Source organism: Phacochoerus africanus, chromosome 5 (assembly GCF_016906955.1).
Source record: "Phacochoerus africanus isolate WHEZ1 chromosome 5, ROS_Pafr_v1, whole genome shotgun sequence".
NCBI classification, from domain to species: domain Eukaryota; kingdom Metazoa; phylum Chordata; class Mammalia; order Artiodactyla; family Suidae; genus Phacochoerus; species Phacochoerus africanus.
The window spans coordinates 37,008,651-37,033,257 of record NC_062548.1 but is presented as its reverse complement, the minus strand read 5'-3'; the positions used below and the strand labels follow the sequence as shown (position 1 = coordinate 37,033,257).

Below are 24,607 nucleotides of genomic sequence, written 5' to 3'. Positions count from 1 at the left end.
GCTCGAGGTAGTGACAGGTGACGGCTGTTGAACGTGAGCACGGGCGTCGTCACTGCGGCCTGACAGCTCTTCCTGTCCTTATTCCCATTGCACTTGTAAGGAGACTGAGGGTCAGAGAAGTCAGGTGTCAAAACGGAATGCCTCAGTCGCCGTCGCCGCAGTGGGGAAGGAACCCTGGAGAGCGGGAGCCCGAGGCAGGAGGAGGCCCCAAAGGGAGGGGCGGCCGCCGACAGCCCCCCCCCCCCCACGGGCCCCTCCCCTGCTGCCTTGGGCTCCCCGCGATGCGGGCGCACTCTCGCCACCCGGACCCTGTCCACCTTTGGAACCGCCATTTCTAACTATGCTTCCTCCTTGCTCTGTGACCTTGGGGTTGTGGCTTGACGTCTCTGGGCCATAATTTCCTCCCTAAGGAAGAGGTTGCATTGGCATCTGGTCCTGGGACGTTCTCGAAGTGTCGCCATGCCTGGGGTCCCCCCGCTTCACAGAGAGTGCAGCTGCCGGCCGAGGAAGGGCAGGGTAACCTTGGCAGGTTTTCATCCTCCCGAGAGATGATTTTGGCACAGATTTTCTCATTTCTGACAAATTCTAAGCGAGTCAGGGCAAAAACAGGAAAGAGACAAAGAGAGAACTCGCCACAGACATTCAGGAGCTGATCGGAGCCCGTATCTCCCTGGTCCTCCTCCGCGTCCCGGGGGAGCCAGCGGTTGGGCTCCTTCTGCCACCTGCTTGGAAGCAGGATGCCGGCTGGTGGGGTCAGCAAGCTGGGTCATGCATTGGTCAGGCCCAGGAACCATTTTTCTCCCCAGAGCCACCGAGCGACAGTTTCCCTGGGAAAAAAACAAACGCCGGAAAGATTCAGTAGACATTCTTCTTGCCATGTAATAAACCAGAAAGCTTTAGAGTTAGGCCTTTAGTACCAAAATGGGATACCGAGTCCACAAATTAAATGTTCATCTCAATCAGATTTTTTCACGAAGCCATGTCAGTGAGGCGTGAGGGGGGACCTAGCCCATTCCAGCCCTCGGCCCCTCACCCTCACCCCTGTCATCTCCTTGGCATGACTGAGCCTCCGGTTCGGAGCTGGAAGGAATTCAATAAAGCAAGATATATTGTTATGGTTTATTACGTCAACGTGTGAGCTTGGGAGTTACTTAGAATCCAGACAATCAGCTCTTCACTGCTATCTTCCACTATTTTGTCAAGGTTCTAAATGAAGCGTCCTCGAGTCCTCAAGGGGCCGTATTTCAAGAGTTCCCAGAAGTGCCACCTTCCCCCCTTTGGTGGAATAACAGGAAAAGACGTGCTTCAGGCACAAACAATCCTTCCAGCTCTTCAGGCTTGGAGCGAGCAAAATGTTTGTCTCTGCTAGCTGTGCTCAATGGGAGGAGAAGGCTTTGGAACATTCTCGTCCCACACCAGCCCAGCAAAGTGGCCCCAGCAGGTCATCCAGGCTCTGCTCAGGGAAAGGGATGCTGGGTTCGGTTACCCTGGATGCTCCCTCTCTCCTTTTCTGCCCACCTCTCCTGTCCTGCCTTTCGTCTTTTATTTTTTGCTTGTTTAGGGCCGAACCCGCAACACATGGAAGTTCCCAGGCTAGGGGTTGAATCGGAGCTGTAGCTGCTGGCCTGTGCCACAGCCATAGCCATGGCAACGCGGGATCCAAGCTCCATCTACGGCCTAGACCACAGCTCACGGCAATGCCAGATCCTTATCCCACTCATGGAGGCCAGGGATTGAACCCATGTCCTCATGGGTATTAGTCAGGTTTATTACCGCTGAGCCAAGAAGAGAGCTGCCTGTCTTTGTCTTTTAAATGCTATCAGATTTCACTGGAGGAAGAACGATGCCTCTGCCTCCTAAAGATAGAGTGCTCTGTTGGTTTCGCTGAACCTGCAGCTTTATGGGTCCAGCGCTGGGCTGCCGCCCATGTGCTTCTGCGGGGGACCCAGCTCTCCCAGGTGGGTGGTAGGAGCTGGAGGGCATGGTGGGCATGACCGTAGTTTCCTGTCTGGTGTTTTCCTCGGTGTGGGGTGTCTCACACAGGGTGGCCTCGGGGTGCACAGACCTGGCCAGAGGTGGTAGAGAAGTTACTACTCTTCCGTCCCCTTCCCACTCCCTCTGATGTGTCATCTCACCATTCAGGCTGGTGTGACCTCGACACCTCTTACATACATACACCTGCCAGTTGCCCCCTTTTTTTTTTTTTTTTTTCTTCTGACCTCACCAGCAGCATGCAGAAGTTTCTGGGCCAGGGATCCAACCTGAGCTATAGCAATGACAATGCCGAATCCTTAACCGTTAGGCCACCAGGGAACTCCCCTGATCCCCTGACACAGATAGAGCAGGCCTCTGGCCACAGAAAGTAGCCAATCAACAGCTAAAGTGTAAAAACATCGTTGCTCTCAATATTGCAGCAATTCAGGTTTTCGGTTTACAAGTCTTGATAGAAAGTGTATGTTTTAATGTATTTACTGAAGTTCCGTTGACAGAACCCTCTGCGGTGCGTTACAGTACAGGCCGCACCCAGCCGCGGAGTGCGGAGATGGGGCGTGGATGGCCGAGGTTGAGGAAGCCCCTTGCGAAGGGCCCTTTCAGGACGCGGGGGCTCCCCACCAGGTGGCTCTGCTCACAGCTCCACCCTTCTCTCCATTCCAGGCATGGATCCTGAGAAGCTAGAGCGGATCCAGCTCCCAGTGCCCAGCGCAGCTGAGAAGACTGCCTACAACCACCTTCTGGCCGAGAGGCTCATCAGGATCATGAACAGCGCCGCGCAGCCAGGTGCCCAGGATCTGTGCTGGCTGCGCTTGGGGGCGGTGGAGTCCCAGGGACCCGGCCCCACACCAGGCACCAGGGTGGGGCTTCTAGACCTGGCCCTTCTGGGAGTCCAGGAAGATCTCAGCCACCTGCCCTGCCACACTCTGGAGTCCTAGGCCACCACAGTCTCCTGCCCAGCTGTGGCTTCATCTCTGGGTTCCCCCCCCCCCCCGCCCCCGTGGTATTTGTGCCAGACCCCCTCTTCCTTCTTGGCCCTTTCTTCGGTTTGGCCAGTGGCTGCAGCTCTCCTCCTGGGTGGCCCACGGCCACATTCGAGCATGAACTAGGCTGAGGGTGTGAGCGAGGGCAAGGTTGGAAGGTTTGTGTTGCACGCTCTTATAATACGAGACGTGCTTGGCTTCTGGCTCTTGTCAGCCTAGTTCTGAGATTTTGGCCAGCATGGACCTGCAGCCACAGCGAGGGCTCGAAGCAGCAGGGGCGATGACCCTGCATGGTGGTTCTCAGCTGAGGGCATCTGGTGATGTCCAGAGACATTTTTGGCTGTGACACCTTTGAGGGGGGTGCTCCTGGCAGCTGTGAGGAGAAGGCCAGATGCTGCCAGACGTCCTGTGGTGCGCAGAATGCCCCACGCAGAGGATTTGCTGGCCCCAAGTGTCAGCAGCGCCGAGGCTAGAAACCCTGACTGCAAGGCAGAGAGGAGGCCATCGGGCGTGCGTGAGTGCACAGGATGGGGCTCCATGAGCCGTGGCCCGGTGGGGAGAGAGCTGCTGAGCTGAGCTGCCGCCAGCAGTCCGGGGGCGGGCCCCAGGCAGGCTCAGGAGAGGGGCGGCGAGGGGCGGCCATGGGGGCTTGGGCTGGCCGGGAAGGACCTTGGGAGTCAAGGGGAGCGGGGACTGAACCCACAGGGTGACTGTGGAAAGTGAGCCCAGGGGCTTCAAGGACTGGTTCATGGCCACAGGGTGTCACCAGGATATCAGTAAACTCAACAAAGGTTTACTGAGCGCCTCCTGCATGCCGGCCGCTGTATGCGAGTGACAGACATGGATCCTGTCCTCCAGGGGCCCTGGATGGAGGTCTCTGAAGTCCCAGCAGTCTGGGACTCCATGAGGAGATGGAATCTAGATGTCAGAGGGGAGCCAGGGCCCAGCTGACATGCAGGAGAGAAGAGGGAAGAAGAGAGAAGAGGGGGTATCTAGGATGGAGGCCTGGGCTGCTGCTGGTCTCCAGAGGCCGTGTGGGCAGAGGGCCGGAGGGAGGTGTCTCGAAAGAGTGGGTGGCTCAGCGGGCCCAGTTCCTGCCGGAGGTCCGGTCCGGGGGGAGCAGGAGCTGCGTGGGCCTGCGTGGCTCAGCCATGCGAAGGTGGAGGAGTGTGGCCTGGGCCCTGGGGGAGGAAGCTCAGGGTGCAGAGGATCGGCAGGCCCCCGGAGGGTGGGGTATAGAGCAGCCCGGACTTCTGAAGAGCAGAGGCTGGGGCAGCTCGGAGAAGTCGGGAAACTTCGATGAGAGACAGGCCAGTGGGAGGAGCGTCAGCAGCGTGGCTGGAGCCTGTAGAAGGGCCTCGGTGGAAGTCAGTCCCCTGCCCTGGAGGCAGCAGAAGGGGTGTTTGGCCCACAGTCGGGCTCGGGGCGGGGCAGGCGGGAGTGAGACTGTGCTTGGGATGGAGGAACCCTGAACGAGGCGAGGGTAGGCGGCAGGTGCGGAAGCAGTGCTGGGGCCAGGAGAATGGCCGGGCCAACACTCACCAGCTCTGCTTGGCAGCCCTGGGCCAGGTCGGGCTCAGGAAGGCCTGATTTTGCTTGTATGTAACCTGCTCATTTGTGGGCAGAGGGATTCCCTCTTCTCACCTGTTCCTCCCCAATGCACGAGGCATTAAAGGCCAGACGGGTGTGTGCCACGGTGTGTCTGCCTCGAGTTGTCCCCCAATGGCCCATCCTGGTCCCTGGTGTTTTCCAAGGCCTCAGAGGTGTGGCCTGGAGGCTTCCCACTCTCCTGACCCCTCCTTCCATGTGGAAGCTTCACCCCAGAAATGAGCTCGGAGACCCAGGGGGAGTTTGCTCGGAGCAGGATGCCCTTCAGTCAGGCAGACGCAGGTGCCTCTGGGGACGATGCCAGGTGTGGGTTTTGGCCTTCAGGGCACCTGGAGTCCCCCACGGCCCAGAGTGAGACTTGGGACGAGTCACTTCACTGTTTAAGCCTCTGGCTTTAGAGCACCCGCTGCAGTGGGGTTTAGAGCGACCCCTTGAGGGAGGTCTAGGGGGCACCCAGACTGGCCTGGCTCACAGTGGAGCAGTGGGCCGCATTAGTCAGAACTTGGCTGCACGTGACAGAAGCCCAGCTTGGACTCACTCAAACAATACAAACGGAAATAAACAAGACCCTTGGCTTCTGAAACTTGGAGTCTGTTGGGCCCTGGCCTGAGGCACAGCCGGATCCTGGGCTCAGTGTTTTCCAGCCTGTCTCTGGGCTCCTTGGCCTTTTGCCTGCAGCTCCGGCCGCCCCCTGCTCTGTCGGGGCCCTAGACTTGCCAAGGGAGAGACGCCGGGCAGCCCAGTGATGAGGGAGGACTTGGGGGGGGGCGGGGGGGGACACAAGAGTGAGAATGCCGGTGAGGCGGCCGCTGTGGGTCACAGTGCTCACACCATCAGGGCCTCACGGCCGTCCCTGTGCTCTCTGCAGCCCGGCGCACGGAGACAGGCTCCTGTCCAGTGGCTCCAGCAGTCTGTGGAATGAGCCTTAGTGGCTGTGACTGGCATCCTTGTGGGTCTCCTGCCCCGTCACTGTGACCAGGGGACTGGATCACCCTGACCAGCCTGAGGGGTGTGCCCCCACCCTGGGCCAGGGGAAGCAGGACCAGCCCCATCCAAATCACATGTCTGGCAGTGGGGCTGGTGGTGTTTTGAAGGAAGGCGGGGAGCGAAGGGATGCTGGACAGGCAAAGCGACCACCATTGCCCCTTTTGAGGCCTCAGTAATAAATAGTGTCCCCTTTCTCTTGCCCCACCACCAATAAAGGGATTGGGGGAAGGATTTGGTACAGGCCGTTTTGATGGGAACATTGAATTTTAATTGATTGGGAAAGAGGTCAGCACGTGAGGGTGTCTTTCGTGTCCCCACTGGGTGCCGGGAGGTGGGGGGCTGTCAGCTGACCCGCTGACCTCTGGCGGGGGAGGACAGGAGTCTGTAGGTAAGGCGTACCCAGGCTGACGCCGTGTGCTCTGCAGACGGGAAGATCCGGCTGGCCACGCTGGAGCTGAGCTGCCTGCTGCTGAAGCAGCAAGTCGTCACCAGCACGGGCTGCATCATCAAAGACGTGCACCTGGCCTGCTTGGAGGTGAGGGCCCGCCTTCGTCCCGTGCCCGGGCCCCCGGGAGAGAGGGAGGAGGTCGGAGAGGATGGATCCAGATTGCGGCCTGGCCCCTGGAGCTGGGCCCCTCGCCCCTGCCACCGCCTCCCCACGTGGTCCACAGAACTGCCTTCCGCTTTGATGAGCCTGAGGAGCCCGCCCAGTTAGTGAATTTTACCAGTTTCTCTTATAATTATTTGACTCCAGGATTATTTTTCTTTTCTTTCTTTTTTTCTTTTTTTTTTTTTTTTTGGCCATGCCCATGGCATGCAGAAGTAGTTCTTGGGCCAGGGATGAAACCTGAGCCACAGCAGTGACCCAAGCCATAACAGTACAATGCTGGATCCTTAACCTGCTAGGCCATTAGGAAACTTTTTCTTTTTGTATTACAAAAGTTTTATACATGCACAAACATACATTTATTTATTTATGGTTTAGCATGCTACCATGTGCATTCGTTGTTTTAAATAGCTTTTGTTTTCCCTCTTATTTTCCATGTTGTTTTGTTTTGTGTTTTTCTTTTTCAGGCCACACCTGCAGCATATGGAAGTTCCCAGGCTAAGGGTCGAATTGGAGCTGCAGCTGCCGGCCTACACCACAGCCGCAGCAATTTGGGATCCGAGCCACGTCTGTGACCCACACCGAAGCACTGCAGTATGAGATCCTTAGCTCACTGAGTGAGGTCAGGGATTGAACCCACACCCTCACAGACACTATGTCGGGTTCTTAACCCACTGAACCACAATGGGAACTCCTGTTTTCTGTGTTTTAGAAAAGTTAGAACGTGCAGAGGTAAAAAGTAACGACAGCCGACGCTTTGGTGTGTGTCTTTCCAGATACATACATCTGCTCCCGCATGCATTTATATTTTTTTATTTTTTTATTTAATTTTTAAAATTTTTTCCCACTGTACAGCATGGGGATCAAGTTATTCTTACATGTATACATTTTTCCCCCACGCTTTGTTCTGTTGCAACATGAGTATCTAGACAAAGTTCTCAATGCTACTCAGTAGGATCTCCTGGTAAATCTATTCTCAGTTGTGTCTGATAAGCCCAAGCTCCCGATCCCTCCCACTCCCTCCCCCTCCCATCAGGCAGCCACAAGTCTTTTCTCCAAGTCCATGATTTTCTTTTCTGAGGAGATGTTCATTTGTGCTGGATATTAGATTCCAGTTAAAAGTGATATCATATGGTATTTGTCTTTGTCTTTCTGACTCATTTCACTCAGTACGAGAGTCTCTAGTTCCATCCATGTTGCTGCAGATGGCTTTATTTTGTTCTTGTTTATGGCTGAGTAGTATTCCCATTGTGTATATATACCACATCTTCCTAATCCAATCATCTGTTGATGGACATTTAGGTTGTTTCCATGTCCTGGCTATTGTGAATAGTGCTGCAATGAACACCACATGCATTTATAAATGGATTGTTTGTTTTATAGAAGCAGAGGCACCTTAGCCATATTTTAGAACCTGCTTCCCACACGTAACTGTACATTAGCAACGCTCCGTGTCCTCGCATTGAATCGTCTGTCCGTTGCCGTTTTTATTTTGAGCTCGTCCCCCCCACCCCGCGCTCCTTTTTTTGAAGAACCGCTTTAGAGTGTGAGGATGTGAGCCCGGCGCCCGTCCTGTAGACTCAGACTTGGGAACTGACTTTCCTCCCGGGAACCCGCCTCCCTCACGCCTTCCCTCTCTCTCGCCAGGGCGCCAGAGAAGAAAGCGTTCACCTGGTGCGGCACTTTTATAAGGTAAATTGCCCGAGCCCAGGGTGCGCCGTGTGTCATAGAAACAGGACTGTCGTGTCTGCCGCTGTCTCTCCACCTGTGGCTCCTGAACCGAAATGTTCGGTCTCATCCCCTCTGAGCGGTGGGCTCTGCACGTTGCCCGTGTTCTCTTAGCAGTACAGCTGTGACCACGTACCCCTCGTCGGTGACGGTGTATTTATCAACTATAGAGGAACTCGATGATGGATTTACATGTAAATTATGAATTATATTCAGATATATACACATGAACTTATGTGTTCTGAAATGGTATATACTTACACATCAAAAAATGACCGAGGAGTTTCCGTCGTGGCGCAGCGGAAATAAATCCAACCATGAGGTTGTGGGTTCGAACCCTGGCCTCATTCAGCGGGTTAGGGATCCGGCGTTGCCATGAGCTGTGGTGTAGGTTGCAGACGTGGCTCGGATCCCTCATTGCTGTGGCTCCTATTCGACCCTTAGCCTGGGGACCTCCATATGCCGCAGGTGCAGCCCTAAAAAGGACAAAAGACAAAAAAAAAAAGACTGAATGACGTGAATTTATGGACTATGCCTGTGTATTATTTATATCCATGTACAGGCAGACCTCAGGGATGTTGCAGGTTTGGTTCCAAACTACTGCAATAAAGCAAATCTCACCATAAAGGGAGCCCCATAAATGTTGTGGTTGCCCAGTGCCTATCTAAGTTGTATGTACATGGCACTGCAGTCTGTGCATGTGTGAGAGCGATGTGTCTAAAAAAAAAAGGTACTCACCTTAACTAAAGGTATGTTGTTGCTAAAATATGCTGACCATCACCTGACAACACAAGGTTGCCCTAAACCTTCACTTCGTTAAAAAAAAAAAAAAAAAATGCAGTATCTATGAAGCACAGTAAAGCAGAGTAGCATAAAATGAGGTACGCTTGTAGGCTGAGAACTCAGGCTTCTAAACACTTAGCAGGAATTTCATGAGATGCGTAAAGGACCCCGGTGACTGTCAGAATCTGGAAAATGTGCAGCTTCCTCTTCCGTTTCCAGGCAATTGGTTGTGAGCTGTCTCCCTGTGATGGTTTTGTTTAGCACTTTTCTGAAGGCATAATCTTAGGCAGGGCTCTTCATCTATTAGCAGCAGTAGCTTAAGCCTCGCTTCAAACAGTCTGAGTAGTTTTCTGATCTTTTGGCCTCCGCATTGGATCCCTCCAGATCCAGTTAGCGATGATCCCCCCTTAGGATTTGGCCCACGAAGAGATCCTCCAGCAGAAAAGGTGTCACGTTGCCTTTTCCACACTCACTTGCACTTTCATTATTTGTACTCTCTTTATTATTTTTTGCTTTTTAGGGCCACACCTGCGGCATAGGGAGGTTCCCAGGCTAGGGGTCGAATTGGAGCCACAGCTGCCAGCCTACACCACAGCCACAGCAACATGGGATCTGAGGTGTGTCTGCAACCGACACCACAGCTCACGGCAACACCAGAACCTTAACCCACTGAGCGAGGCCAGGGATCGAACCCGAAACCTCATGGTTCCTAGTTGGATTCATGTCCGCTGCACAACAGTGGGAACTCCCTGTACTCTCTTTAAACTGCTGTGAATGCTATGCCTGTGTGCACAGAGGTTTTTTTCTTTGCATGCAGCTTTTTAAGCCACTGTCCATGACTCTCAGTGTTTGTTGAGCTAAAACCAGGTCATGTAATCTGGAAACATACCTCGCCGGGCTCAGCTGACCCCGTGCAGCTGCACCACAGGGGACATGCCCAGACGAGGTTACACTCCTGGGCGCCCCACACACCGGGGCGGAAATCCCAGTCTCCCTTAGAACGGCCCAAACCACACTTGGCCTCGAAGTGAGGCTGCATGTCCTCAGCAAAGTCGTCTTTGAAGCTCTTTCCAGTACAACTGCTCTTGGTTTATTTCCTCTCGTGGAAAGTTTCTGGATTGCAAAAGCAGAAAGACATATAGGGAGCTATCTTCCCAGACACGTCTTTTTCCTTGGCAAAAGGAGAGGTGCATTTCAGTTGCAGCTTCCTTCTCCCAACCCAGATTGTTCTCTTATCCTGCAGGGTTTGCACCCTACGTGTACTATCTCAGAAGCTTTTCGATATTTTCAAGGGTTGTTATTTCTGTGGGTTAGTGCCCGGGTCTCACACTGCACAGAAACAGTCAAGTTTATCTGTAGTTTTGATAACTGTAAAAACACCATAAAGGACCTGTTGCTTTTCCCACCTAAGAGTGCATGCATGCATGCGTGTGTGTGTGTGTGTGTTTATGAAAGATGGAGAGGGAGAGAGTCAGGACTTAGGAGCCAGGCCAGGCCTGTTCTGACAGCCGTGACGCATTTCCCTACGTCTCCCCTGCCGTGCCCACTGCGGCCCGCCAGCAGCGCTCACCATCACCATTCGACTTAACTCAGTCTGCACAACAACCCGCACAGATGTGGGTTGATGTCCCAGTCTTGCCGTGAAACACAGGTTCCAAGAGGGACGGCCGAGGTTGTCCCCTGTGTACGCACATGTCTCGGAGCCGTATTTCCCCCCCCCCGCCCCCCCCCCGCCCCACGCTGTTCTGCAAGGGCTGCAGGAATCGCAGAGCCCAGAGGCGCCTCGGGAACGCGGGGCACAAGCTGTACAGGGTCGTAGCATTGAGCATTTTTAAGCACACGCTTCCCTTCCGAGCCTCGTGGTTGAACAGCATAGCTGAGCATTATTTTCTCCAGCCGTTCTCAGCAAATAGATGATGTTCGTTACTGGAGCTACCTAACCATTTTTGTATTTTAATTGTATATGAAGTTATTTTTTTGTTGTTTTTCATGAACTGCCTTGACGTTAGAAATCTAACTACATGGCTTGAAGAAAAGGGAGAAAAACATCGAGGTGCAATTTGATATTGGGGTTTTCGTTTGAGTGTGTGTGTTCGTGTTCACGTGTGTGTTTTACTTCCTGGTGATTTGCGAGAACTCGCTAATAAGAAACAGATGGCCCCCAAAGCCGTGAACTGGAGTTTATAATACTTTGTTGTTTATGGAAAAAAAATATGCATAATCTTCTCTTTCCTTCCTTTCATTTGTAGGGAGAAGAAATCTTCTTGGACATGTTCGAAGACGAGTACAGGAGCATGACGGTAAGTGAGCAGCCAGCATGCATTTGTGGGTCTGCAAAGCTTCCCTGCCCCACCCAGAGAGGACTCGTCCTGTTGGGGGCTTTCTATCCCAATGGGTGGGGAGCTGCACCGATATCCTGCCTTTTTGTTTTTGTTTTTGTTTCGTCTTTTCTAGGGCCGAACCCTTGGCATACGGAGGTTCCCAGGGTAGGGGTCTAATCGGAGCTGTAGCTGCCAGCCTACACCGCAGCCACAGCAACACTGAATCATCAACCCACTGAGCGAGGCCAGGGATCGAACTCGCCACCTCATGGTTCCTAGGCGGATTCGTTAACCACTGAGCCACCACGGGAACTCCTGAAATCCTGCCTTTTGATCCCCACCACTGAAATCTCAGATGACACACACTCCCCCTGAGTTGGACTGAGTCATAAGGTGGGCCAGAAAGGAGTTCCCTGGCGGCCTGGTGATTAAGGATCCAGCATTGTCACTGCTCTGGCTCGGGTTCAGTCTGTGGCCCAGGAACTTCTGGATGCCGTGGGTGCAGCCAACGAGGGGAACAGGTGGATCAGAAAGATTCACTGATATGAATAGCATTTGAGAACCTCTCGTGTGTATGAAATCGTTTAATTCCCATGTCAGTCTGATGGGAGTCGCTCCCCTCCCAGGGCCCTGCCTTGCTCCGTGTATCCTGCCACCTTTTTTACCATGCCACTGGGATGTTCCCACATGTGGCTCTTGCTCGAACCCACCGCCAGCCCAGGGTCTTCCTTGTCTCCATCCAGCAGGCAGAATCATGGGGAAAGACAGTTGCAGAGGATGGCAGCTTGCTCTGCTGTGTTCCCGCGCCTCTGCCCCTCAGTGGACACTCAGTAGATAGATGATAAATGGTCCTTTTCATGGACACAACTCACGAAGAGTGAAGTGATTCGAGACGTTTATAGTAAACCTAAGTGTTTAAAGTCTCCAAAAGAACAAGGCAGGTAACGTGTGCTGCAGGATTCCTTGGCCCGTCACCGGGTGTCTGGACGCTGGGCCCCTGCCACATCCTCACTAATGGCCCCGAGGGGTCGCAGAGCTTTTTCAAAGAAAACATGTAAACTGGCATCACTCACCTCCAGAAATGGCCCCCCAGCGCCCAGGGCTCCAGGCGGCGCTGCCTGAGTCATGCGTGTGCACCTCACGCCTGTGATGGCCCCGCCCCATTATTCCTTCAACCCCCCCACCCCAAGTTTCCATTCTTTGGACCGTGAATGGGAGTGAAGTGAGTCAGTTGTCAGCTGCTGTCTCAGTATGCCCCTGACGTCCCCCAACAACAGAACTCTCCAGAGTTAGGCTTCTTGTCTGGAAACATAAGGCTCACATATCACTTGATGATGTGGAAAAACTCAGGCTCCTACATACCTGCTCAGTTTCTGCTTCTGCTGCTTCCTAACTGCATCCCTGGGCAGGCTGCTGACATTCTGCGCCTTGATTTTTCCATCCGAAATGGGGCCCAAACCATGTGGCTTCCAGGCTGGCTGTGAAATGCCAACGGGCTGCCTCCTGGAGAGGCTCAGCGCCAAGAATAGTTGATTCCCTCCCGTGGCAGGAAGCTTCCTGGGCTTCGTTTGTCTTAATCACACATTTGCTCTCGTCTTGCACAATGCCTGGCACTCTAGGGAAATATTAAACTGACATGCTCCCAGCCCTCATACCTGAAAGTTGGTTGTTAGCTCACATGTCAGGAAACCAGCTACGAAGCTCAGTGAAGTGGACACAGGCCCTGGGGTGCTGCCAGGCCAGCCTTCACTTGTGACCCTTGGCTGCTTCTCCTGTCACCTCTTTCTTAATGCCGAGGCAAAATGAGCATGGCTGTCCTGGAGGGGGCTTGCCAGCAGGGTGGGCCAGGGCCGAGGGGTGGCGAGGGGGTGGATGGCAGGCTGAAAAGGCGGCAGGTGGCTCCCGCACACTGGGCAGACCACCCTAAAGGGCCCACTGGAGAATGGCTGGCCTCCTTACTGGGCGGAGGGGAACGAGAGAGTGAGGAAGCAGAGCTTTGGGCAGCGGGGAGGCACCTTCTCCAGGGTGTCTGAGCTGTCACTGCAAATGAAGGAAAATCTGCGGCTTAGAAAGCAGGCGCATCTCTCACGTCTGGCTGCCCCGAGGCGTCACCTCAGTCTGAATCGGGGGTGAGCGGCCTCTTCCGTGTGTGTGTGTGTGTGTGTGTGGTGTGTGTGGTGTGTGGTGTGTGTGTGTGTGTGTGGTGGGAGGCCCATCACCTGTCCCGGCCCCTTCCTCCCTCCGCGAGGCCCCCTCCCCCGCCACGTCTCTCTTCTAGATGAAGCCCATGAACGTGGAATATCTCATGATGGACGCCTCCATCCTGCTGCCCCCGACGGGCACGCCGCTGACCGGCATCGACTTTGTGAAGCGGCTGCCTTGCGGGGACGTGGAGAAGACGCGGCGGGTGAGTGAGCAGGGACCCCGCCTCTCCTGGGCGGCTGCCCTCCAGGGGCATCCAGAGCCGCCCTCCAGCCCTCAGAGAGCCGTGTGCCCCCACCAGGCCCAGGCCCAGCTTCCCCTGTGTTAAAGCAGAGACGGCAGTGCCACGGCCTCCGGCCCCGGGGGTGGGCCAGGCCGCCCCAGCCCCAGAGAGGAAGCAGCTTGTGCAGGGGGGTGGTGGGGCAGCGCCGGTGAGGCCTTGCAGGTGAGGCTGCCCTGGAACCTTAGCCCCGAGAGGCCGGGCCCCACAGACGGCGCGGCGCCAGGGTATCTGAGCCACCTGGGGGCGAGGCCCGCGCACCGCAGCTGTGATTCTCCCGCGCCGGCTGGGCTGTGCAGCGGGAGAGGCAGGCGTGTGAAGAGATTAGTTCTCAGAACCCAGCTGCAGCTTCCGTTATCAGCACTTTTTTTCTGAAGCAGTCTCCCGGGGCTCTTCATGGTACTTTATCTCCCTCGTCAGATCAGGGTTTCTTTCTTAGAAAGCACCATGACCTTTTCCTAGAAAATCATTCCCTGGAGATGGGAAGGTTAGGGGATAGATTAGAGGAATTCATTGCACTCGGCTCCCGTTATCAGCCTGCGTCTTCCCCTGAGCTCATCCGAGTGTAACCAGAGTGGCAGAGCTGCTTTAACTTTGAGATTCTAAGGGAGTTCCCGCTGTGGCTCAGCAGTAATGACCCCGACGAGCATCCGTGAGGATGCAGGTTGGATCCCTGGCCTCGCCGAGTGGGTTAAGGATCCGGCGTTGCCGTGAGCTGTGGTGTACATCGAAGGCTCAGCTCAGCTCTGGCGTGGCTGTGGTTGTGGCTGTGGTGTAGGCCAGCAGCTGCAGCTCCAGTTCTACCCCTAGCCTGGGAACCTCCATATGCCGCAGGTGTGGCCCTCAAAAGACAAAAAAAAAAAACAGAAAAAAAAGCTTTGAGATTTTGAGAACTGAGATTGACTTGCTGGATCCGCCTCAGACAAGAGGACCCTGTGGCTTTCCTGCTGGCGATTTTGCCTTGGAAGTGGAACGGGGGTGGGGGGCTCAGGAAGTTGGCCCCGTGTCTGAAGTCAGTCCACATTCCCTGCTGTCTGACCAAACCCACAGCCCTCACCGCAGGACACCCCACCCCCCACCCCCCACTTGGAGCCAGTGATGCCCTCCTTCCTCCTGCTCGTGGCCGGGCACAGTTGTGTCTATGGGTGGCAGTGTTTGCACTGGGCACCCTTGGTGTCAGCTTTTATGGGGGGACTGCTTCTGACAAACGCGTGTCATGTCCGCACCCCTTCACGGGGTGGACACGTGTACCCCTGGCCTTTGATTGGCTTCAGAGATGGTAAGAGCGACGTCCCACACCTGGTCTGGCTGTCGTATTCCCAGACCAGAGAGGACCTTGACCCCGAAGTCCTCCTCAGTCCCTGAGCTGGAGGGTCCAGAAGGCTGTGGACATGGAGAGCTGCCGCCCGGGTTGCATCCTGGCTTCTTTTTGGCTCACGGTCCGTCAGGTTTTCTTAACGGTTCTATGCGCTCATGTCCCTTGTGATGCAGTGGGTCACTCATATCAGGTCTTCATATGAACTTCCTCATGGCAGTCTGCAGCCATCCTCGGAGGCTGGCGCTAGTATGATCCCCATCTTACACTGGAAGAAACTGAGGCACGAAGAGGTCGAGTGATTTGCTCAAGGTCCCCCAGCTCATAAGTAGCAGAGCCAGGATTCAGCCCAGGCAGTGTGGTCACTTGGACCCCCGCCTCCCACGGCTGCCTTCGTTGTAGTTATTAGCCCGACTCGATGCTGGCCACCAGGGAAACACAGAGCAGCCTCGGTCCTCGAGGAATCCCAGCCTGGAGGGCAGAGTGGGGAGAGACACATGATCCATGGGTCAGGGCCCTAACCCTCCCCGGGGAGGGAGGTGGAGTGACACACAGGGTGCTCCTTAAGCCGAGACTCTGGGCAGGGAAGCGGGGTGGAGACAGAGGCCCAGACAGATGTGGGGGCAGGGACTGAGGCTGGAGCCCAGTGGGAGGGAGGCGGTGTGGGAAGCAGTGGGGCTGGAGGAGGTGGATTTCTGGAGCCTTGGAGCCCAGGGAGGACCTTGCTCACCGGTTCCTGCCGTCATACCCCATGGTTCTGACCCATAGGAGAATCCAGGGCTCCGGCACATGGCAGAGCAAGGGCTTGGGCTTTGGGGTTCCCGCGCCTCTGAGCCACTGTCTCCTTACCTGGAAAGCAGCAGGGCCTGCCCTGCCAGAGCTGTCAGGAGCACTCGGCCAAAGGCAGGGACACAGAGGCCAGTAGTGGGGCTTGAGGGTGTCACCTGTCACCTAGTTCATGTTCCCAGGGCTGTGCTGCCACCTCCCCTGCCGCAGATGGGCTGCATGGCCCGCACTGCTAACTGAAGCATGGGCAGAACCCCTGGCACGTCTGGGCTTCCCTGGGGTCTCCTTTTCAGCCTTCATCTGTCCGACAGGATTATGAAAGTGACATTCAAGTCCCAGGGTCCATGGGTTTAGAGCCAGGGAGAAAGTGGCCGGGTGAGATAAAACAGTGCTGTCCGCCCCCCAGCCGAGCCGTCCTCCCGAGGGAAGCTTCCCTTTGTGACCCCAGGTCCATTCCTGAAGGGGAATTTTGGCCCCTCTCCTCAGTTCAGTTCCTGATGCAAGGCAGCTGTCTAGAATCGTCCAGCAGCTTAGCTCCTCAGCCTGTTTCAGCCATCAGAACACAGCAGTGTGCTTTGAATTTGAGCTAAAGGAAGTGCATGGTTTAGCAAGCAATTGAGGGCTTATGTGGTTTGTTTCAAGTTCTTTGCTTGAATCCAGAGAACATTCCATTTCGTCCTTTTGGATTCAGAGGTTTTCTCTTTTTTTCCTGCCAAGTGTTGACTTCTCTAACTTTTCAGGAGGCTGACCCTTTTTAGAAATCCCCCCCTTTATTTTCCCTAAGAACTTGTCAGAGAAGTTCAAAACCACCCTTACTGGTAAATCATTCCTTCCTGCGTTCATCAGAGAGCCACTGGGCTCCTGCTGTGTGCCAGGGGCTGGCCCGGCCGCGCAGAGGTGGGCAGGGCAGGCGGCCCAGCCTCTGGACCTCAGGTGACACGAAGAGGGGCAACGTTTATTCGCAAGTGAGCGAGTGACGAACATGATACCCGACTGCAGTCGGGGCTCGGAAGGAAAGAGGGCGCCACTACTCGGGACAAAGTGACCGACCAGGAGAAGCTGCTCTGCTGAGGCAACGTTGGAGGGGAAGCCTGAAGCCTGAGAAGGAGCCGGCCACGCAGGGACGCGCAGGAGGCACCTTCTAGACAGAGGGAGCAGCAAGTGCCAAGGCCCCGAGACACGAACGAGCTCGGCCTGTCCAAGGAGCAGGGGGGCTGGAGGGAGAGTGTGCAGGGGACAGGACAGGGGGCCGGGCCTTGCAGGCCGTGGGAAGGCGTCTGGCAGTAAAGCCACGTTCCCCCTCTTGCCTTTGGCGAGTTACACTGTTTATCCTTTGATTCTCCAGAACTGTCAAGCATTTTCTAGGTGCCAGGCGATGCGCAAGATGCCCGAGAGCGAATACTGCAAAGTAAGATGGAAGTCACGAGAGTGCCACTGAGCCGTCACAGCTGAGAAGGGAAACTCATGTTGACACGAAGGTCACAGGAGCTGTTGCGGCCTGATGAGAACATGCTCGCCGAACCTGGGCCTCGAGCTGGACCCACCCCACGAGGAAGGGTCCTTGAGAGGCCGTCAAGAAAGAGCACGGGCGCAGGAGTCAGCCCAGCCAAGGTTCCATCCCCAGGTCCAGCTGTGTGACCTGGAGCAAGTTGCTTCCCCTCCTGGACCTCGCGTTCCCCACGTGTCCTGCCTTTCAGCTCTTGCCCAGAGTAGATGCCAGAGAGCAGCTGTGAGGTGGCTAAAGTGTGGAGGAGCATTCTAGCATCTCAGGTGGAAAAGAAATCCAGTCTTTGATGATCGAAGCCTCCTGAAGCTTAAAGCCAGAGACAGAGAGTTAGGGAGAGGGCTTTTTGGTGAGGACGGAAGTCTGAATGTGAGCCGCTGGCCGTCGCCGCGGACTAGCCATGGAAGCTCTTGCAAAGGAAAGGCATCTGCATGAAGTTTTGTTTGTCCCTCGTAAAACCACAAACAGTTTTTGTGTTTATCACTGGTGCCCTTGAGGAAATAGGATATTTTGCTTTTACTCTTTGGATGTGTATTACCCATTAAAGAAAACACAATCCCATCCTATGAAGTTTCCCAAGCAGGGGGAAAGAATTTCCTGCGATGTCATCACCCTACACAAACTGCGCACACGTTTTGTGTGTCCTCCCATCTTTGTTTGCAGACGCCTTTTCCGGAGGGGGGTGGGAGTTGGGGGGGTGCATAGACTTGCTTTCATCCTCACAGCCTGGCAGCTTTTCTCTCTCCATTGCAGAGCAAGTGTCTCATGTTGTGCCACACTTTTAGTGCGTCTCATTCCTTGCTGCTCTAGAACCGTCTACCTGGGGACTTCTGCCATACTTTCCTTAGGCATTTTCCTGCTGGTGGACATTTTGGTTGCTGCCAGCATCATATTATTTTCAACCCAGCTGTAATGAGCGGCTTTACGAATACAGTGTTTCCTTTCTTTTGGCTTATTTCTTTAGGATAAGTTCCCAGAAGTGGAATATCTGGTTCAAAGGGTATGAACGTTTTTGTTTTTCATGTGTGTGACTCTCCGTATTGCCAAATTGCTTTTCCGAAGGGCTGTGCCCATTGTCAACCGCTTCAGCTCTCTTTTAAGAATGACTGACTTTCACAGCCGCTGTCACAGCTCGATGGGCTTCTAACCTGAGTGACTGTCGCCTAACCTCCTCAGCGGGGCCAGGGAAGTGGGCGAGAGGGCTTGGCCTGAGCATTTGCCCCTGGGCCGGCCCCAGGGCTCGGGGCATCCGTCCCCCGCGCAATCTGGTTGCACCTTGGTGGTGGCCCTGTCATCAGGGGTGGTGGGTACCCAGAGCTCCAACCCAGGCTTGAGGAATTCATGTGACTCACCTGATCCCAGGATGATCAGGTCTGTCTGACTCTGAAGTGGTCCCCCGGCCCATTCATGGGGCTCATCGCATGGGACTCCCCTTGCCAGAGCCTGCTCCCAGCTGCCGGAAGGCAAACTGGAGAGGCCTCTTGATTGAGTGATTGATTGGTTGGTTGATTTGCTTGTTAAGGCTGCACCTGCAGCATATGGAGGTTCCCAGGCTAGGGGTCGAATCAGAGCCACAGCTGCCGGTCTACACCACAGCCACAGCAGCCAGGATCCAAGCCTCATTTGTGACCTGCACCATAGCTCACAGCAACGCCGGATCCTTAACCCACTGAGTGAGGCCAGGGATCCAACCCACATCCTCGTGGATCCTAGTCAGGATCGTTACTGCTGAGCCACGATGGGAACTCCCAAGGAGTCTCTTCTTTACATTTGGGCTTGCTCAGCTGTCACGCCTTTCCAAATCAAATCTGCTCTTCCAGAGTCAGTCTTCCTATCATTCTGTGGAAGCATCTGGAAGGATAAGAATGCCTTTTTCCTTTTCAGTTAATACTTTTTAACTTGCCCATTTATTTAGGCAGCGTCAAGAAAAGCACTCAATAAAAGCTGGGGTCCCATGCCTTCAGTCTTTTGAAGGCAGAGGAGTGTGGTTGGAAGAACAGAGACTTTGGAGTCTGGTTATTAGTTGAATCACCTTGGGCAGGCTTCCATCCTGCCGTCTCTGGGCTTTGGTTTCCGGTCTATAAAATGGGAACCACACAGGGTCATTCAAAGGCTCGGCTGAGGTGACGTGGTCCAGCCCCCAGCTGTGTCTGGCAGGCCCTGGCTAAGCAGAGGGAGCAGTGATGTTTGCAGGGCAGTGGGATGATTGGATGGCAGTAGGATGATTGGTTTCTTCCCTTTCTCCTATGGACTCTTGGAGTTGGGAGGCTGGTGAGCATACCTACTAAGCCCTCTAGAGGCCCGGGGGAGCCCCACTGCTGCTCGAGTAGAGTACCCGGGAGCCTGCCCTCGTGTTCATGGGCTTGGGCTTCTCACACGCCCTTTCTTCCCTTTGGAGTTGGAGCAGGAACCAGAAAAAGTGTTATTTGGGGGAGGGGGGTATTTTGTTTTGTATTTTTGGTTATTTTATTATTATTTTGTATTTGTGGACGTAGCTTCCATTCATTGCTTAAAGAGCAAAAGCAAACGTTTTACCAAAAAGGTCTACGTCCGGAGCCAACTTCCACTCTCCCTTTCTCTCAGAAGGTTTCTGGTTTCCAGAGGGCCTGGGCTGTGGCAGCCACGCTTTTCTCTCTTCTCATCCCCCAGCTTGGGTCTGGTCTGATGTGTCTGCCTTCACAAGCCCAGGAGGGATGGGTTTTTGACGCAGCAATGAAACATCCGCTCAGCCTGGACCTGAGGGACATGGGCCTTGTCTGCTTTTCTCCCCTCGTCTCCGAGGTCGCGACTCCCTCTCTGAGAGCGCGCACTGCCCAGTAGTTCAAGTGAACACCCACATTCTGGGCTTTCTGTGCGTGCGTGCGTGCGCTGGCACGGGCGTTTGAATGTCCCGGTGTGTTTGCTTAAGTGACACAAGTAGCAGCCGTTCCTGGGTCCAGGCCCAGCTCTGCCTCTCCCCAGCTGTGTGAACGTGCTCGCTCTGCCCTCTCAGCTCCGTTTCCTCCTGTGGAAAATCTTTACATTGCAATAAGGTGCCCACAGTGCCTGGCACGCAGTCGTTGCTGAATAAATACAAACCTGACTGGCTGGGGTTTGAGTGGAACAACCTCTTTTTCCTCTGATTGTTGCAGACAAAGACTGTGCTTTAAAATAGTAAGATCAGATCATATGCCAATGCCGCCACAGCCACCACCATTTTAATATGAAGCTTGTCTTCCTGCAGTGCTTCTGGTTGACAGAGAGAAGTACTTGGGCTCAGAATAGGTCCTGAGATTGGTTTGTCCTCCTGATTTTCTGCACTGGGAGATTAAGCAATTGGCCCGAGATCTCCTGCCAATTCTGGGCCAGGGTTGAGAGGAGCCCGTGGTCATCAGACGCCAGTGTAGGCCCGGCCCTGTGTGGGCAGTGATATTTTGGGAGGCACCTTGTCGTATAAAGGACAGCCTCCCCTCTTGGGAGTCAGGCTTCCAGCCTCAGAAATGGAGACAGGAGGACCGACCCAAAGGTGGACTCTGGCTTACCAGTGGTGACAGTGGTTTGTCCCCATGCCCAGTTGGGGAGCAGCTGGGGTATGGGGTGGCTGCCGCTTTACGGAACACATTTTGACTGCTCCCTGCCAGTATTATCTCAGGACCTCCTACCAGCCCTGTGCAGTAGAGACCCCCACCCCCATTTTACAGATGAGGAAACTGAGCTCACGGGGTCAGGGGCCTTGCCCAGTGTGGTGGAGCTGAGAGTCCTTGTATGTCTGACTTGGGGCCATTTCCCTTAGGCCGGCCCACCAGGGGTAAGTCAGAGAAAGTGGCCCAGAGGTGGCCTCCCCTGTGGCTGCCCCTGCATTTCCTGGCCTCTGGTTGGCAGGCGAGTTAGCCCTAAGCCAGGACTCCGGGGAGGGTACCTCTAGGGCCAGCCAGCCCCAGGTGAAGGCTGCTTTCTGCACAAACTTTTCTGGCTTCCAGGACCTGGGATTCTGCTTTGGTTCTGCCCTCTGGAAATGCCTGGTCACGCTGGGTTCCACCAAGACTCCTCTTCTGTGGGTTAGGAGTCCCTCTGCGAATGGAGCCAGCTCTGTCTGCAGAAAGCTGGCCAGAGGAGTCTGGGGGCTCTTGGGGCACTGACGTCACTGCACACCTGCCAGGTGCCAGGTCCTCTGTCCCATCAGTGGCACACCCAAAGGGCTGAGGTTCACCCCACATTCAGTAGGTGGGACCTTGAAATGCTCATGGTGTGGATTCCCAAATTGCACGCTGGTTTAGTTGCAAGAGGCCTGGTTCTCGCCTTCCCTAGACATGAGCCTAGGGCAGGTCCCTTGGCCTGCTTGGGTCTCTCTGCCTCATCTGGGAGGCAGGACTGCCTGCTGAGGATCACGTGTCACTAGAGGAACAGTCCTGGCAAATGACGGGTGCCCAGTGAGGTGAAATGGCCCAAACCTGAACCCGTGGATAATGGAAAGCAGGCTGGCTCCTTTGATTGTTGTATAGCTTGCTCTGAAGGCAGCAGAACCCTGATGCCGGGAGAAGTGGGCTTGGTTGTGTTTATTTTGAATCAGAAGTCACTGTGTGCGTTCTCCGCGTGGAACATCCCGCCGGGTGACTCCATCTCCCTCTTCTCTGCTCTCCCAATTGTCGGTCCAGGCCATCCGGGTGTTCTTCATGCTCCGCTCCCTGTCACTGCAACTGCGAGGGGAGCCCGAGACCCAGCTGCCGCTGACCCGAGAGGAAGACCTGATCAAAACGGACGACGTCCTGGATCTGAGTGAGTTGGTCATCCCGAGTCACGGCGGGGGGACACCGCCAGGCTGACTCACGTCACTGGGAGGGTCGCGTGCGACCTGCATGTTGTACTGGGGTTGATCTGTGACCGTGTGCTAACAGAGTGCGCATATCACACCAAACTTCCCAAGAAAGGACACTAGATTCTGGGCATCTTGAGGTCCGTCTGTGGGTCCTGCTTTCTGGAGACCAGGGGGAGCTGCGTGTGGGTGTTTTGCTGAAAGATCTGTACAGGGTGATTGGGATCTCAAGCAGGAGCGGGCCCAGCTCCAGAATCCCTGCCCTCCATATAGTCTCAGCATCTCTGGTCTGATTGATTTTGTATGTTTGAGGTATTCTGTATGATTTTAATGGCCAAATGATTCCACTGCTAAGAAAAAGAAAGCTTCCAAAAATGCAAATCACTAGCATTTAGATAGAGACGAAGGCTTCGGAGGCCAGAGAACCTGTGGCTCAGCTTGCAGTCCCAGGCTTCTTATTGGACCACACCATGCCTCAGGGCTCTCCTCTGCAGCATGAGGCTGAGATTGAAAGGAGACAGTGGATATAAAGCCTGGGCGTATTCCCATAACCCTTCTCATATTCATATAGCTCTCTTTTTCCTCCATTTGTTATGGGGCACAGGTGCACTGAGGGAAAGATAGTTTTCTGTTTCTTAAAGACATTGTGATATATTAGGACTCTTTGATTATAAGAGACAAGAAGCCCACCTTAGACTAGCTTAAGAAAAAAGAAAGGGGAATTCACTGATATCACTGTAAAGTCCAAGAGTAGTTCTGCCTTCAGGCCTGGCTGGATCTAGGTACTTAAGCAGTGTCATGGGAAAGCTGCCACCCTCTATCTCTCAGCTCTGCTTTCGTCTGTTCTGCCTTCATCCTACATAGGGCTCTCACCATGTAGTGACAAGATGACGATCAGCAACTCCAAGCTCTATGAGCTAGTAAACAGCCCCGGCAGAACCAGAGCTTCTGTTTCCCTATAACTTCTATGGGATTCCAGGGCAGTGCTCTCATTGGCCTAGTTTGGGTCACATGACTATTCCTGAACCAGTCAGTGGTCAGAGGAATGTGATTCACTGATTGGCTAGGCCAGGATCACATGCTCAGCAGCAGAGCTGTTCCTTTTGAACCGCATCACCTGGGAAATGAAGTTTCCTCAAAGGACACTCATGAAGAAAAGATGGGAGCTGGAGAGGCAGCAGCAGCAGATGGCCATTCTTTGTAGTGTATGCTGAGGAGAGGGCCTTTGTTTTAAATCGGCTTTACTGAAATATGGTTTACATTCAATAAAATTAACCAAGTTTTGGCATTCCCATTGTGGCTCAGTGGAAACAAACCTGACCAGTATCCATGAGGTTGTGGGTTCCATCCCTGCCTTCGCTCAGTGGGTTAAGGATCCAGCATTGCTGTGAGCTGTGGTGTAGGTCGCAGACGCTGCTCAGATCATGCGTTGCTGTGGCTGTGGTGCAGGCCGGCAGCTGCAGCTCCCATTCAACCCTTAACCTGGGAACTTCCATATGCCGCACCTGGGGCCCTAAAAAGACAAAAGACCAAAAAAATTCACCAGGTTTTAGTGTACAGTTGAATGAGTTTTGACGAACTGTTCAACTGTGTGACCCGTGATCATGATCTAGACCATTGAGGGTTGGCTTTTAAGCCTGACACCCTTGCCCTGCTCTGTAGTCCCTCAAGCAAATGGTTGCACCCCCACCCCCCGGGTTTCCCCACCTGCAAAATCAGGATGATCTTCCCTGTGTTCCGGGGCTGTCGTGAGAACTGGATGGAACGTCACGTGAAATACAGTGTGACTGAGCATAGTACCTCACGTGTGAGTGTGCTCAGGCCACTGGAGTCGGTGTTATTACCCGGTGATCAAACACGGTGATGTGCGTCAAGAGCAGAGCACACTTCCTGACACACGGAAGATTCTCGGGAAATGATAGTACGGGTTGTACCTGGTTGTCCAGCTCCTTTTTCTTGCCTCCTTCTTGCTTATGCTCTTCTTTCCTTCTCTCTCCGAAGAACAGGGGAGCTCTGCCCCCTCTCTGCTCTGTGCCCGTCTTCTTTGGCCCCTTCCCCCTTGAGAAATGGCCACGGGGATTTCTGTAAAGGTTTAAATGGATGGAATTGGCTGGAGAGACCCATCAACCCATCTTTCTCTGATTTGATTCAAGGAAAGAGAGAGAAACAGTTTGCTTTAAAGGGGCCACTCCATCAAGGCAGCAGGAATGTTTGCATCCGTGAAATGGAATTAAATTTTATGCTGGGAATTCACATTCTCTCCCCCTCCCCCTAGGAACTGGCCTCTGCTGAAACAAAGGTTAAAAGTATTTCACTTATCAATTTTAATTGATTAGATTGCTAGTTGAGATCACTTAACTGAGCCTTTTTGGGTAGTTGGCCATTAGGAAAGTAATGGCTGTCTGTCTTTACCCAGGCTGATGGCAAATTATGTCTGTGCTAAAGAGGGTGCCGTCCAGAAAATACCATGAATTATGGATTTTATGAGCATGTGGTACTAGAGTAAGATATGCATGTGTTGACTCTGGGTGATTATTCTTACATACTGGAGCCTCTCACCTTCCATTGGGGAGAAAGTGACATGCTCTGCACTTGACAAAATGCCTCCTGTGTATGCAAAGGTGGGAAGCGGCGTCGGGCAAGGCGGTCGTAGTTGCCGATGTTGCAGGCCGGGCGTACTTCTTTGGAGCGAGCGTTTTTTTGTCGTTTTTGGGTCTCC

General features: G+C 54.1%; 1 protein-coding gene across 7 annotated transcripts in view; it reads left to right on the top strand.

Annotated features, from left to right (window-relative positions):
* CLEC16A (C-type lectin domain containing 16A) overlaps window positions 1-24,607 on the top strand; it is a 221,225-nt gene that overhangs the window by 89,015 nt on the left and 107,603 nt on the right. For all 7 annotated transcript variants that reach the window (XM_047780499.1, XM_047780497.1, XM_047780498.1 and 4 more), the window contains 6 exons: window positions 2,656-2,778; window positions 5,996-6,105; window positions 7,825-7,869; window positions 10,938-10,988; window positions 13,288-13,416; window positions 21,731-21,851. In XM_047780499.1, the coding sequence (XP_047636455.1) occupies window positions 2,656-2,778; window positions 5,996-6,105; window positions 7,825-7,869; window positions 10,938-10,988; window positions 13,288-13,416; window positions 21,731-21,851 (579 nt within the window). The remainder of the gene's footprint in view (window positions 1-2,655; window positions 2,779-5,995; window positions 6,106-7,824; window positions 7,870-10,937; window positions 10,989-13,287; window positions 13,417-21,730; window positions 21,852-24,607) is intronic.